Source organism: Anopheles coustani, chromosome X (assembly GCF_943734705.1).
Source record: "Anopheles coustani chromosome X, idAnoCousDA_361_x.2, whole genome shotgun sequence".
In the NCBI taxonomy this organism is placed as follows: domain Eukaryota; kingdom Metazoa; phylum Arthropoda; class Insecta; order Diptera; family Culicidae; genus Anopheles; species Anopheles coustani.
This window is the reverse complement of record NC_071290.1, coordinates 15,406,258-15,422,196: the sequence shown is the minus strand read 5'-3', so window position 1 is coordinate 15,422,196 and position 15,939 is coordinate 15,406,258. Positions and strand designations below refer to the sequence as shown.

The 15,939-nt window shown below is 46.8% G+C and overlaps 1 protein-coding gene across 1 annotated transcript; it reads right to left on the bottom strand.

Annotated features, from left to right (window-relative positions):
* Positions 1-1,275: 1,275 nt before the first annotated feature.
* LOC131269290 (uncharacterized) lies at positions 1,276-5,079 on the bottom strand. Its single transcript, XM_058271643.1, has 3 exons — positions 4,791-5,079; positions 2,085-3,552; positions 1,276-2,000 (listed from the first exon to the last, which is right to left on the bottom strand). Exons 1-3 carry the CDS (start codon positions 5,077-5,079, stop codon positions 1,454-1,456), a joined length of 2,304 nt encoding a protein of 767 aa, XP_058127626.1. The 3' UTR covers positions 1,276-1,453.
* Between the last annotated feature and the right edge of the window lie 10,860 nt (positions 5,080-15,939).

The window sequence follows — 15,939 nt, the reverse complement described above, 5'->3', positions numbered from 1 at the left end:
ACTAGATCAGTTTGCATCACGTTTTTTTTGTTTTAGCCAGGCTTAAGAAACATTTTAAAACAAAAATAAATGTCTTGAAGTTCATACCGTCTTGCAAAGCAGCAATTGTAACACAAAATACTCAAGTTTTCGCGACTCATTGTCGTACTCGACGCATTGTCGTACAGCTAAATTAAACCAAAGCTATATATATGCTTCATCTGTAACATACAACTGATTTATTTGATGTAGTTTTACTGTTGAATTATTTAATGGAAAATTCAATGCCACAAAACCCATTTTAAATAGAGTTGAAAACACATTTCCTCGAATTTCTAGCAATGTTTAATTATTTATGAATTATGAACTTGAAAATCGATAATAAGAATTCGTCTTAGTTTGTTTACAAACTGATGCATTTTACTCGACCAAAAGGGTGCATTACGTGATTAGACAGTTGAACACAATTTTACTTAAACTACGAGGAAATCTGAAATACTTACCAATATTTTCATATGCTGTTTGAACAGTGGCAGTAAAAAATTACAAATGTTTGTCTTTTTTACGTGCTTTTCAACAAAATCAATGTTAACTATTACTTTTATCGTCAATAAGTTTTCTGTTTTACTGCTCGAAGTTTAATTTTATTAATTTTCTCTAACGATGCTTATTTAATAAGTAGACATGAAGTATTCGTTTGAACACTTTTCTCGTTTTAGAAGACATAACGTTTTTTTTAATTTGAATGGTATGCAGCGTTTTCAAATGTCTGATAAAATCTAACACAATGTGTCAATGAAGCATTGCTCGATATCAGTTAGATGGAATTGTTTAAGTTTTTCAACGCATTATTTTACCCCAATGCTTGATATATTCTTAAAAGATGGTGTGTTGAAGCAAATAGATACTTTTTTTTCCCATTGGTTAACTGCAAAACATTCATCTTCTTTTACTCTGTAACTCTGTTTATAGATCGGTCGATCCTTTTATTATTTCGTTATGGTTACTTAGCATTAATTTTTATAAGCCACCGTAAAATTATTCATTAATGTCCGGTTTCAATTAATCACTTGTCGATCATTAAAGAAAATGAATGGAAGAAATGCTTAGAATTTTTGTTTAAGATATTGGAAAAGGTCCGTTTTGCCTCGGGGGTGCATATTACCCCAGTCCCTCCTAAACACTTTAAGAAACCAAAGGCTACAGCTCGTTGTGCGTTCGTTGTAAACAGGGTAAAGGGTCCAAATAGTTTTATAACAAACCCTCGCATGTTGGCATGTACTATACTGCGGTACATTGGGGTACCTTCTTTCAGCGATTCGAAACGAAGACCCATTCATTGTTGGCCAGGTTGTTGGTAAATAGGTTTCCCGGGATTTTTTATTTCGGTAGCACACAGGGCGGGGAGGTGGTGGGTGCAACTCGGACGCTCGGACTTTCTTTCAGTTTTGTTGTTGTGAGGGGGAAGGTTTGGTTAGCGGAACAGCTGCGAGTTCTGCAGCGTCTGGCGCAGGAACTGGCTCGGCACCAGGTTGTGCGAGTACTCGACGCCCGGCACGATCACCTCCTCGGGCTGCTCCGGCTTGGGGACGATCGGGGGGATGCGCGACTGGCGGACGGCTTTGACGCGCGGCAGCGACTTGGTGAGGTAGTCGGCCGGCGGCATGGGTGGGGGCGCTGGCGCGTCACTCTTCTGCGTGAGCAGGATGGGCCGGAGGACGGTGCCGGGCTCGGATTTGACCGTGAGCGACCCGAGCGCCATCGGTTCGCCGCGATGTTGAGCCGCCCGGCTGCCGGTCCGCGCGACGGGGAGCAGCGGCACCGGCCGTATGGCGTCGGGGTGCGAGGGGACGGCGGGTAGCGGGGAGACGCCACGGGCGCGCAGGTACTGGTCGGAGCCGGTCGGCGAGTCGAGGCCACGCTGCTGCAGCTGCTGGTGGTGCAGGAGCCGCGCGTTCAGGTAGTTGGCCTCGTGCTGCCGCTGGAGCGCCTCCTGGTGCAGCTGGAAGCTGTGGTCGTCCACCGGGTGGCGGGGGGAGAGGGAGCGCTGGGAGCGACCGGCGGCGAGGGACGCCGCCATCCGCAGCTCGTCGTGGTGGTCGAGGTGGTGATGGTGATGGCCATTGGCGAGCCCATTCGCCGGCAGCTCGTGGCCAAAGTCGTTGAAGGGGCTGCGACTGCGGCTGTCATATGAGCCGTCGCGCGGTCCGGGCGATTCGGTGTAGAGGCCGGCGAAGCGGGCCGCATTCCTCGCACTCAGCTGATTGTCCTCCGACAGCTCCCCCATCGAGGCGACGCCGTCACCACCGACCCCGTTCGGCAACGGTTCGCTGCGCGGCGCGGCGGCTGGCTCCGGAGCGGCTGAGGCGAGCGCTCGGCGGCTGAAGGCGAAGTAGGACCGCATACGGCCCAGGTCGCTCTCGATCTCCGGCAGCGATTTGTGCTTGGTGTTGGGCATGTGCCAGAGCACCAGCACGGCACACACCACGCCGAGCACGATGGCGGTGATGTAGTGCGCGGCTATGACGTCCTTGTCGGGCTCTTGCTCGACGTCGTCCGCCGACTCCTCGACGCCGAACAGCGTCCCATCGATGGTACCGAAGTACTGCAGCAGGGCGATGGCCAGCAGCTCGAGTGCGGTGCCCAGCGCTAGAGCCGCCTCGTTGTAGTTGAGCGGGGCGAGCTCGAGAATGTTGATGGCGGGCAGTGGCAGGGCGATGCCGAGGCAGGCGAACAGCACCATCGACACGGCACCGTACTCCGTCGGGCGTAGGTCGGCGGAGTAGAACGCGACGGCCAGCACCAGCGCGATCAGGTAGAAGACGGAGCCCAGCAGGAAGAGTAGCTTGGTGGAGAGCAGCAACGTGAGGAGCGTGGTCAGCAGGGCACCGGCCGCCATCAGCCAGTACACGCAGTACCACACCGCCTCCTCCTCGAGCAGGTCCACGGTAGCCCCCATTCCAAGGTCCAACAGCACCCAGTAGAAGGCTATGAAGCCCACCAGCTTGGTCACGATGGCGTACACCGTCCAGAGTGAGCGGTACCGACACCCGCCCCAGCCGCCCGCCGGACTCACGATCTGCTCGGTCGAGCCAGCACCCCAAGCGGTAGCAGCCGCCGCCGACGACACCGCCGACTTGCCCGGCTGCAGCGAGCGGCCAAAGTGAGCGAACGTACCGAAGGAGCGCCGACGGCCACTCAGCAGCCGCCCACTGTCGTGCGCCATCGCCGTGTCGTAGTCCAGCGGCTTCCGGTAGTCGACGATCGCTTCCCGCTGCAGCAGCTCCACCAGACCGATCAGCACGATCACCAGCGAGCTGCTGGCGAGCAGTGCGATCGCCACATTCTGGTGCAGCGTCTCCTCCACCACGGCACCGTCCGCCGCCGCGATACGCTCGTCCTCGTGCGCTATAACAGTCGCGGTCGAGGCCACACCGGACAGGAACCAAAAGGTGCACAGCGACATGTACATCGCCCGGTGGCGACCCTTGGAGCGGATGTGCAGGTAGCTGAGGCCGGGAACCAGCGTCAGCCCGATCGCTACGGCACCAACGTACACGGCTGGGATGACATCTGCAATGCGAATAGACCTCGATCAATAAGGGCAGTAACATCCGACCGCTGTCAGACTTGAGAACCTCTGTCATCACACCGAACACCGACAACGACACACCAGGTAATGATTGTACCCTATCTAGTACCAGCCACCTATTTTGGACGTGCCACTATTTTTTCCCCGTACGCATGCGTTATCACACCATCGGAATTTGGCCACACCGTACGCGCCATACATCGGCCTCTAACACGGTGAGCAAACAAAGCTCCCATTAGTTCGACCCGGTCGGGCGTGATAAGGAAAGCATCAAAACAAATCGATGTCGGTGGAATTCGGGTCGACGATGGGGCGGGGTGACACACACACACACACACACGCACAACATGAAGAACAACGACGCAAATTTTTGGGAAGATGCGCCACAGCACATCTCGTTCTCTAGATCTTGCGACTGTTCCTTTGCTCCAGTTGGTGACGACCGACTCGCTTGCGTTCTTCTCCTACACAACAGTGGATGCCCAGAACACGTCTGCCGCACTGCCCGGCCTTCCCTGGACACTTCCCCGGTTCGCCGCAGAATTCTCGACGGGTGCTTGTAGCTGTCGTATCACGATCATGGGTTGAAGGGTTTGATAGAGATCACGGGCCGGATTGTAGCGGGCTACACGCCGGGTAGCATTGGTAGGTAGCACCTATCTGCGACTCCGATCGCGTCCAATTGCCAGTATCTTGTACCGCACGCCGTCTGACAGGTGTCAATTAGTTCTCGAGACGGCATCCACAAGGGCGGGCGAGGAGTTGCCGGAGGTTGATTGAGCTGCACCCGGTTGATAGTGGAAGACAACGGGGGTACGTGACCTAATGAATCGCGAATCGTTCTATGCGTGACTCACGGGCCAAACCAGAATAGCCCTCTGAAGCAGGTGAGAAAGCCCCGTACCACCGTTGCAGGCCACACCACGCCTTATCAGATACATGCCGGGAACAAGCCAGTGGGGAGGAAGAGTGGGGGTCGGTGGGAGCGGGTACTGAGTTGGTTGAAGGGCATGTGGGCACGTTGGGGAGGGTGCGGTGAAGCTGTTGAGGCGGTATATGAGATAGTACGACCCGCTCGAGAGCCCCAATATTCGAGGCAATAGCTGCTGATAAGATAAACTACGCGGGAAAAATAGCGACCACTTGATTCACACACCGACACACACACACACATACACACATATTTAAAACATGTAGAGACACCCGTGATGGAACGTACCGTCCACTAGCAGGAAGACTAGGCCGGCCGCGAGCGAAAACAGGCACGCCACCAGATCAATGTAGAGATGGATAAACTGTGTCTTGCGGTAGTTGAGCTTCAGGCCGTTGGTGATCACGACCGTCACCAGCATCGCAACGATCGCGATGATGTACGGCCAGTACATCGTCTCCAGGTACAGGCATTCGATGAGCGCGTCCCCGGCGACCGGCTGTAGCAGCAGGTAGCCGAAGAGGATGCCAGCCGGCGCGTACGAGAGCCCGGTCGTCACCTCGGCGATGTGGTCCATCCCGGTGCTGGCTAGTGTGCGGTGGTATTACGTAGCCTTTTTTGCTGACCCCGTCTGCACTGCCATCCACTGGAGCATCTGGTGCCCGGGTCGAGGGACCAGATACCAGCAAACTGCACCACCAAAACACTCTCTGGATATCAGCAAACTATACTAAGTTCGCAGATACTACGGGCTGGTACACACGATAGTTTTATAGGCCGCGCGTAGGTGTTTCGTTCTCCTACGGTTCCAGACGGGGGAGGGGTTTTAATCGATGCTTCTAGCACTTCAACTAGCAGATACGACAAACGGGAAAGCACCTTATCATCGTCAAGTGCGTCCGACGACTGAGGCTTCACCGTCGGGACGTGCACCGGTCGGTCCAAAGCCGTGCAACCCCCGGTATGCTAACACATACACGCACGCACGCAACCTGTGCTTTGGCAATCGCTCTGCCAACGATCGATTGCGTCGTCGTCGTCGTCCCCCACTTCGGAGGTAGTTGTAATTCCCACCGGGACTATGCTACGTAACCCTCCCCCCAAGCTACGAACGAGCGAGTGAGACATCGCACATCGAGTTTGTCTATCCTATATCTCAATAAAAGATGGTACATAATTGTATAACACACACGAAAAAAAGTAGGTACACCGTAATCATTTAGATGCCTATCCCACTATCGATCATCGCGTTCGGTGCGACTAGATCGATTACGATTTGCGTAGCGAGGTCGCATGTCTGGAGTTGGTCGTAGTACCAGGGTTTAGTTCTGGAGATACCTCAGGGAAACCCTCAAACGAACCGCAACACTACCCTTACAGTGACGGCAGTGTATGGCAGACGAGCGCCCGGACGTCCGGTGATTACCCAAGGTAAACCCCCATCTACGAGCACCCTGAGTCATCTGTTCCTACAACGAAACCGAGACCAGGTTGACCAGGTAGGAACCGGTGGATATAGAATTTGCTTACACACCCTTACACACCTTCAGGTGCAGGTATAGCGACTAGTACCAGCAATCAGTAATCTGGCATCACGTGAGGGTTTTCGATAAACTCATTGCCTACGTTGGTCTCACACACTTCCAGTACATCAACTGCAAACAAAATGAAAACAGTTCTCCAAACATCCAGAAGGAAGGCAACAGGCGACGCTTCTCCTTCTAGCTATCTTTTCGCTTATTTCTCTCGATCTCTCTTTCTCTATATATATCTCTCTCTCTTTCGCATACTCTCTCTTCAACTGCAGCAACTGATGCAAAAATTCGCAGTCAAGTCCCAACAAAACCCCTCAATCGCGTTATCATATCATCATGAATAAAAGGGCACTAAGAACTACCCCCCGACTGCTCCTCGTCCTCCAGCGTTGACGCTAATCGATGGCGAAGGCAGCTGACTCCCGTCGGCCAACAATGGTGAGAAGAAAAACTGGTAAGAAACCCACCACCGTAATACACTGGATCACCGGTGCCAGGTGATACTGCGCTCTATCTTATCGCCATCAGTATGATGTATCGATTAAAGTGCCTCTGCCTACCCGCACCGCGCTACCTATCTGATGGCCATCTGGAGTAATCGATCGACCTGGAGGCTATCCCTTCCCCTCCTTGGTTTCGGAAACTTTAGACGAACATGTGGCTGCCTCTTACACCGGCACGTCAAACGCTACGGGAGAACCGGCATGGATAGGAGCGATGGGTTGGGGTGTCGAGTGAGCCGCAACCTTCAGGGCAGGATTTGATTGACGACCACAAGCAGCAACTTCCAACACACCGAACGAACTCGAGCGAAATCGTCAATGGAGGAGTGGAAGACAACCTTACGGCGACCGTAAATCGCCAACAGGTCGCCAGCTAATTCATTCATCATCGGCAACGGGGCAGCTTATGGTGATCACTCATTCCACTTATGCGAGGTACATGATACATAGCATATAACATATCGGTAAATCATATCTTATATATTTTTTTTCATGCAAGTTGTATCCACTCGATTAATTGTTTTATTGAAATAAAACAGTTCTGAATAACGCTTCGACAAAACCATGCGCTAGGTTGTAGTTTCTCCAAAATAGATTGAAACCTGGATATCCAGGAGTTGGATAACCAGAATTAATTGGAATAGAAAGTCTACTCTCATAGCACACATTGAGTCGTATATCAAATGACAGGATGTTAACGACTGGTTTTATTCTTATACCGTTTAGTTTCTTTTGGAGCAACTCCAAATTCCAATGAGCTACGATTTGGAACTTATTAAGGGAGTAAACCATTGGAATTAACCATCACAACTGAGACCGCTTTGATGTGGATGTGTCATGCATTATCTCTAGTTCGTTTGAGGGTGAAATTTTATTCTTTTTGTTTGTCGAACTCTTACCAAATCACTCGAAGGGTGAACATATCTTGCGGAAAGGGTGTATGGACATAGAGTAAATTTACAAGTGGGGCTGTAAATACCAACCCAACCGCGGACTGATTCTTACCTCAGTAGAACTGATGATGGCCTCGACCGGAACTAACGTCATCACATTCGATGTATCCATCGAATCTCGTGCCTCCCCCACGCGATCATATGCACCCGCGGTTCAATTGCAGAGCATTAAATGAGCGTCAGATGATTACCTTCTTGCCGACAGTGCCGTCAATCACCGGCCACGATAAGGTGCCTCTTATCCGCTGCAGATAGCCTTCCCAACCGTGGAGCGATAGGAGTCCCGCTTCTTGACTCCCGCGTTTGACCGAAACCGATCGTAAATGACGCGCGAGGCAGTGTCAAGTGGTAGTGGGTTGGCGTGCGACAGTGAGATGGGATTCCAACCCATCCCTCACCTCATATAGGTTCGTTCACTTAAGGGGTTGTTGCGAGGTTCATCGTTGCTTTCATAAAAGTGGAATGTCAAAATGGGAAACCTGGACATTCAACAAATCCCAAGAGAAAAACAAATTAATCCCATTCAGGGAGGGTGAAGAGAAGACAGTAGAGAAGTGGAAGCTAAATCACGGAGAATTTTTGTAAATATTACTCATAGACAGAGGCGGATCACAGGGGGTACAATCGACAACAACTGCTTGGGGACCAAACTTTTCAAGGTCATGAACGTTTCGGCCATATTTTTGCATGTTTCCAAAGACAAAATACTTAATTAAGATTGTAAATGTACAAACACCTCTTTCTTTCTGTGTTTTTCTTTAATGAAAAACTAACAGATTAATGCACTGACATACATCGCCTTTGAGAATTACTTTAACAATACATGAAGAAATTTTCACAACTCGAAAGACTGGTTTCATGATTTCGGAAACCTGCAATATGTTTTGGATTATTAAAGGATGCAAGTGATTTCCTGTAATATCGATAAAAGCATCAGTTTCCTAATACCAATAAAATGTACAAAATTTATTAACACTGTTTCTTTTCCAACCGTCATCAGAGAAATGATTTGAAGCAACCGAATGAGACGAAAAAATAATGAAATTAGTTATCAATTGTTCATAATACTTTGCAAATAATGACAATATTTGATGAATCGTAAAAAGTGACACTAAAAATATGTAAGTGAATAAGGAAAACTTTAAGTGAATAAGTTTGTTTTATCATTCATTCAATATGGGTTTTTTTCTTTTAAACTCGCTATATAATTTAAATTGAAATTGTTTCTCATATTTAATTATCATTTGAAAAGTGTGATATTTACTTAGTGTAAGCTACAGGTCTTCAATTGCTAGCTGCGACCCATAGAACCCTTAATCCGCCTCCAGTTGATGCTTCCGTACGGCAAGCCTCTTCAGCCTGTTGAAATCCTGCTTTTGCTGCTCGTTTATTAAGAAGTTTGATTAATATTTTCTGTTCGTTTATATTTTACGGGGCGACAAAGATGCTGTATGAACTTTATTATGAGAAAAATGTATAATATTGTTCGTTTCTAGAATACTCATTCATCCATACTCTCGTTTGTTTTTATTTGAAACTGTCAAATCATTGGAACGAAAACATATTGGAAACAAATACTGTATCAGGTAGATGCAATAATATTCAAACGAAAATTTCCCTCATTTCCCTTACGATGCATTGCAATGCATCGAGAAAGTAGCTTGGAAAATGCCATATGCCCAGAGACACGTTGTAACAGTAATATGCTTTTTTCAAAAAGAATGGAAGCCTTTCACCAGCTTTCCGTTAACCGATTGACAGCTGTAAAAAACGGTCTTATCCATGAAGAATCGTTCATCGTTTCCAACGGAAAACCAATGCTTGAGGTTTTCTCACTGTCGTATCATTCTCGAAGGGTTGGAGCGAGTGAAAGGCACAATGTTGAGCTGCGGACCAACGTACATGTTCCTTCGAGGTCGACAGGCCGTTCACCTCCAATGAGTGGAAAATTCCCAATATCCGGTTGAAAAGTGCAGCTGCAATATGTTTTTTTTTATCCGTTGCTAGTTGCTTCGCATGCACTAACACTGTTTCCTTTTCATCTCACCGAACACTGAAGAACACACCGATGCTTGCGATGCTCCCCCTTGCTTCCCCTGCTCCCAACCACCGGTTTGCAGCCTCCGCAGATTCCAAGAAAAGTTTTGCAGTTTCGTCTTATTTTACGACTTTTTAAATTTTCTCCTCTCATACAGTAATGTTGGTAAAATTTAACTTCTTTGTTCCCGCCGTCAGCGGAGGGGGGGGGGGGGGGGGGGGAAGGTCGGTAGGGTTGAAAAACTAATGGGGAGCGTGCGTGCGGCATTTATAATGCGAGGACCACACGCGAAAGAAACTTTTCGGCAGCGAACAAAATGAAAGAAAATACAAATTCTTTAACACTTCGCAAACGGTGTGGTGCACAAAAAAAAAGGTGACAGAGCGCAAGAAAAAACACCATACAGGGGACGACGGGGGATAGACCCCACACAAGGCACATCTTTTAAACGACGACCGGAACACATACAAAAAAACAGCCGAGAACAGTTGTTTATCGCAGAAGCTGTGGTGTAAAAAAGACTTGAAAGGGGAGAGACAATTTTTTTTCTGAAATTATGAAATTCTGAACTTAAATTGGAGGCTGTATGCATAAAAAAACTAAACAACTGGGCCGTATGATTTAAAGCTTTACAATTGAACAATTTGTTGGTTGGACTAATAAATATGAAGAAAATTATCATATTCGAATTTGCGAATTGCGATTCGAATTTTTTTGAAATATGTTTGCACAAATCAAGTTGAACCAATTATTTTATCTTCTATAGTTAACATAGATTATTTAAGTACCCTGTATGCTGAAGATATCATTAATGAATATGGAAAGAAAGACGCTAGCAGAAAATGAATAAATCTCTCCCATATAATATAAGTCATTTAAAAAGTTGATTTGATAGAATACCCATTACTGGTACAAAGAAAACAAATACTTAATACTACTTTTCGAACGATAATATTGAAGTTTGTAGTTTTGAAAGTATACGTTGCTTTGGAGTTATCCAAAAATTATGTAAAATCCTACGGGGTAAAACAAATTATCCAAGCAAATTAGCAAGCTAATGTGTTAGGCTGGATGCGTTAAATTAACACATTATCCAATTTTATGGGGTAGATCGAGGCGACGCCACCCGACCCTTCTTCCCTTCCCCTTATGAGATAATGGACCGGGAAACGTGCGTGTGTAGTGGTAATCCATGATGGCCGGCACGGCGCACATCGTGAAGGTGCGAGCGATCGTTCCGATGTGGAGTATGGAAGCGTATTGGCTAGAGCGAGACAACCAGCTGCTCGCGCGTCGATCGTATCGGATTTTTGTGGTGGGGGGTGATCGTTCACTTTCACTCTCGCTCGCTCGCGTGTGAACTGCGGAGATGTTTGTGTATGTGAAGTGATTTTTCTTATATACCCGACTATCATTGTTCTATTGTATTTCAAAACTATTCTCTTTCAAATTGTATGAGTTCTATTGTATTTTTAACCTATTCTCTCTCTCGAATAGCAGTGAGTTCCGTCACTCAAAAAAAAGCACGATCTCTAACAAAAAACGAGAAAAAAAATCGTATGACTCAGCAGATCATGCAACATTCCATTCGTGTTTGGAAAGGAGTTTGCCCAATGTGTCTTAACCAACGCAATTCGCTGATGCAATGTAAATTTCCTTGCTATACGCATAAACCTGTTTCTTAGAAAAGGGTTCTGGTGGAGGTTGTTTGCGTTGATTTTTTTCTCATTTGTCAATGGTTTCAAATCCCGTGTGTCAGCAAGCATCTGCCACCCTGAATCCGAACATTTACGAACGCAAGCGAAATAAAGCCCGAGGGTTGTCGTACGTTTGTGATCGTTCACTTTTGAGTGTTTCTTTGAATTCTGTAACGTCAGTTCTATTAGGCATGGACCGATGAAAATTTACACTGAGGTATCATAACCGAAACTAAAACGTACCAAAAAATCATATTTTCGGAAACACTCATTAACGTTTATTAATAGCTATTCATTGATGACACCCAACGTCTGCTTAAATTTAAACTATGGTACAGTATAACAGTACATAATACACATCAAAAACATAAAATTGTCATAAGTAATTGTTAATTGTTTTGTTACCAGGCTAGCACCTTCTTTTTTCTTTTTTCTTTTTTTTTGCTACAGTAGGAAGTTGTGTTACAAAGAGAACTGAAGCATGGAAGATGAATTGTAAAAATACCTTGAAGTTAGTAGTCGGCCCAGTAACAAGTGTTTTCTCATCACATCATTTTAGTGAAATTGAAAATATTTCCAACTGTCGCCAATCAAAATGTTCAAGCTACTAATTGAAAAATGAAGCCTAAAGGAAATTGTTTGATTTTTTAAATTGATTATCTTCTAGAAAAATATGCAGAACATGCCAGAAGCCAATGTATTCTGAACTCTCACACAATACTGGTGCAAATCCCGGGTCTATAAGAGACTTTATCAAACCATCAACCAGTTTTTGATAAGTTTTGTTGGTTTGTCGTTCTAGACGGTGTGATAAGGTATCTGAAGGCATAAGTCAACTAGAGTCCGAGGAGGATCATAGCGTAAGAAAAGCATACAGCTGCTTGGGGCTATGAGATATTTCGAGATATATTTTTCCAATTTTCATATTGCTCAATTGGTTGCTTTACCGAAAAGTTTACTCATTTCATTTCATTAAATGAAAATGCAACATCCAACAGCTTTAGTAATATTAAAAAAAGTTCTTTGGAAAGCCTTCGAAAACCGTCGGTTTGATAAATGTTAGAAACAAAGCTTTTTTAGTACAATCTTTTTAAATAAAATGTGCTTAGAACATTTACTAAGCCGACTGTTTTTGAAGGCAAAGCAAAGACTTAACATCCCAAAGATTTGATATTAAGTATTACTATAATTTTTATGTTGCATTTTCATTGATTTATGTGACAACCACTTTTTACAACTAATGTCAGCTAGCTATAAAAAATGAAATTCTCAGAACCCTTTAAGTGTTATAAAAAGAAAATGGATCAGCAACAGAAATGCCCGCCAAATTTCTAACTATAGAAATAAGGCTTAAAGTTGTGTTAATTGTGTTGCCCATGTGAATAATTTTCCTTGACAAGTTTTTTTTTCAGGTTTGAGGTATGTAACTTAAAAAATATGTAAGTAAAGTAATTGGTATAAGAAAACAAATCAATCACTTATTCATTTGATCTCATAATTGGTTGTCCAATATAAAGTTGTGGTTGATCTTAAGTGAAATTTTATTTGATTAAGTTAAAAGCAGGCATTATCTGGCAAACCCTTTGACATATTCGGATTATACATAAGAATAAAATGGTACACATAAATGTCGCCTTGTGTTTCATGGTTTAAGAAAGCAGAGTGCATATGAGTAGAACAAAACAAGGTGGGAAGAAGAGCAATGCGTCATCTGGCAAAATGCAGCGTAGACGCATCACGCTCTTGGAGATGCATCTTGGAATACGGTGTGTGTGTATGCAAAACCCCCCCGTCGCATCTGCGTCGTGGCGTGTGTCGTATGTCGGCGGGAGTTCCAATTGCGATAATTGTGTTGCAGTCTAAGAGGCTTTGGAACGGAAGGGGTAACAAAGAAGTAGCTCGGTGCAGCTGTTCGCGACCAGTGTGGGATGTCGAAACGAGACAGCCTGCAAGAAGGCGCGGTGATGATGAAACGGGAAGTACAAAGGCACATGGACTGTCGGAGCTAGTCATGCAAGAGTTCTGTGGTACGGGGCAATGCCACGCTCAACCCCGGGGGGAGGAGGGGGGACGTCGAAGATGATGAACCAGCAGTAGACAGCTATCGGGCGAAGACCATTCCAGTGGTGAGCCCGCAGACGACGGTGTTCAGTTTTGCGCTTTCCTCCAACGCGTTCAAGGCCTGCAAGCTCCGACGATCGCCTCCTCAGCACCGTTAGTTCACGGTTCATCAGGGTTTTTATCGCGCTATTAAGGATGTCCAATCTCCACCCTCAAACGACACCGACGACTCCGGTCTGCTGCCAAGTACCAGCCGTCCCGCCCATCGTCCAGTGCCAGTGGGAGATGACGGTACCGCTACCGATGTTCGATGGCAACCCGTTCGAGTGGATGGGCTTCTACACGGAGTACAATTTTTCGACGCGAGCCTACAACATCAGCAACGAGACCAATGTCCGGCGGCTGTGGGAAGCGCTCAAGGGCGTCCCGTTTGCCATGGTGTACGGTCTCTTCCGCCAGAATTGGCCGGCCAACGAGATCATGGACATACTGCACCGGAACTTCGACACCATCAGCCGCTTTTTCTCGTCCCTGCTGCAGCGCGTGTACGACGCGGCCGGCGACACCTCCGGTGGCCCGCTGCACCAGCTGCTACGCTTCTGCCAAGCGCTGGAGGTGCTGATACACAACACCGCCGCGTACGCGGTACCAAACGTCATCTACAACGCTTCGCTGACGCGCTACATCGCCCGTTCGCTACCGTTTTGGTTCTACACCGTCTGGGAGCGCTTCTACGCCTCGGACGCCAATCTGTACCTGCTCCATTACTTCACGCGGGAACTGATTGGGGTTTTCATACAGCTGGGTACCGGGGTACCGCAACCGGTTCCGACCAGCACCGCGCCCGTCGCAGTACCGCCTCAACAATAACGCCGCTTCAACAGCTGAAGACTACGTTAGGTGGTTAGTATAAACCTCGGGAAGGTGAAGAATCAAAGCTAGAAACGTCAAAATACCATCATATACTCATCGAGTGCAGTGAATAACAGCCAAACTATCATGATTTGCCAAGGTTTCATATAGCAACTCCATTTATTCAAACAAAAAGGGGAGTTCTTCGATAGTTTTAATATCTTGAAAGTGAACAATCATAGCTAGAAACGTCAAAATACCTACATATAGTCATCGAGTGTTGTGGATAACAGCTGAACGTTGAATATTTGACAACGTTTGATACAGAAACTACTGTTTCGGAAAAGAAATGAGGGAAGTTCTTGTTTAGTATGCAACTATTATCCACGCGTATTTAAAGACATTCCCAGAAACACGTGCCATATAATCGCCAAATGAAAAATCGAATAAAAAATGTGTGGGATATGTGCCTTGTTTTGCATTTTTTAATTATTATCTTGATATTATGAAAATACTAAGTCGCTAAAGACAAAAATTATGTAAAATGTAGTAAAAAATATAGAAATGAAATAAAGCCCATCCAGGGAACCATAAACAGTGTGTTGTTTTGCCCTTGAAAATGTGAAAAGAACATTTAAATCCACCGCTCACAGTTGGTATGAACAAAATGTTGATATTTCAATTAAAATAACTTTTCATTGTTTGACCTAGTCTAAGTCTAAGGCACCCTCCGGTATTACGAACGGCTGACAGATAATCAAACTTCTCTTTCAGGTGCTCAACCGATACAGACTGCGCCGGAAGGGACAAGGAGCGCACAGAGTGTACTATTGGGCGCGTAAACACTGGCGAATCCAGAAATACTAAATGCAACCTCGAACCGAATCAGCTTCCTCTTTGAACACGAATGAACGTGTTTTAGAAATGCGCGAAGCGCAACGAAAGTAGATACAAAACGAGCGACCAAAGTCCAAAGTACAAAGTCCACATCCGCTTGCCCGAGTCCTGACTCGCGGGAGGAAGCTGTGCTGGGGTTAATTTTTGCGTAACACGCACAATTAATAAAAACAAAACCGTGTGTTGGTTACCATGGTATCGCGAAACAAGAAAAGTCGCACGAGCGAATCATTATAGGGCGGGGTAGGAAGGGCGGATCAATGGGGCGAAGGGGAATCGATAGGGATAGGTAGGAGACGGTAGAGGGGCAAGAACTTTTCTCAGCTCGGGTCAACTGATGGTTGGGGGAGACGATTCGCGGTTGCGACGGTAGGTGGCGCTGCAGGCTCGACCGTGAGCTAGAGTGAGACGGAGATGTATATGTCACTCCAGATTGCTACTAGGGGATGAAGCTGCAGTAGACAGCTATCGGGCGAAGAGTGGTGACGCCGACGGACCGTGTTCAGTTTCGCTTTCCTTAAACGCGTTCGAGGCCTCAGCGTCGTTAGTTCACGGGTTCATCCGGATTTTTAGCGCGCTAGTAAGGATGGCAGATCTCCAACTTCAAGCGGAAACGGCGACTCCGGTGTTCAACGAATTTCCGCTACCGGTGTTCGATGGCAGCCCGTTCGAGTGGGTGAGCTTCTACACCGAGTACGATTTATCGACGCGAGCCTACAACATCAGCGACGAGACCAACGTTCGGCGGCTGTGTAAAGCGCTCAAGGGCACCGCGTTTACCATGGTGTACAGCCTCTTCTACCAGCGTAAGCCGGCCGGCGAGATCATGGACATGCTGCACCAGAACTTCGACACCATCAGCCGCTTTTTCTCGTCCCTGCTGCAGCGCGTGTACGACGTG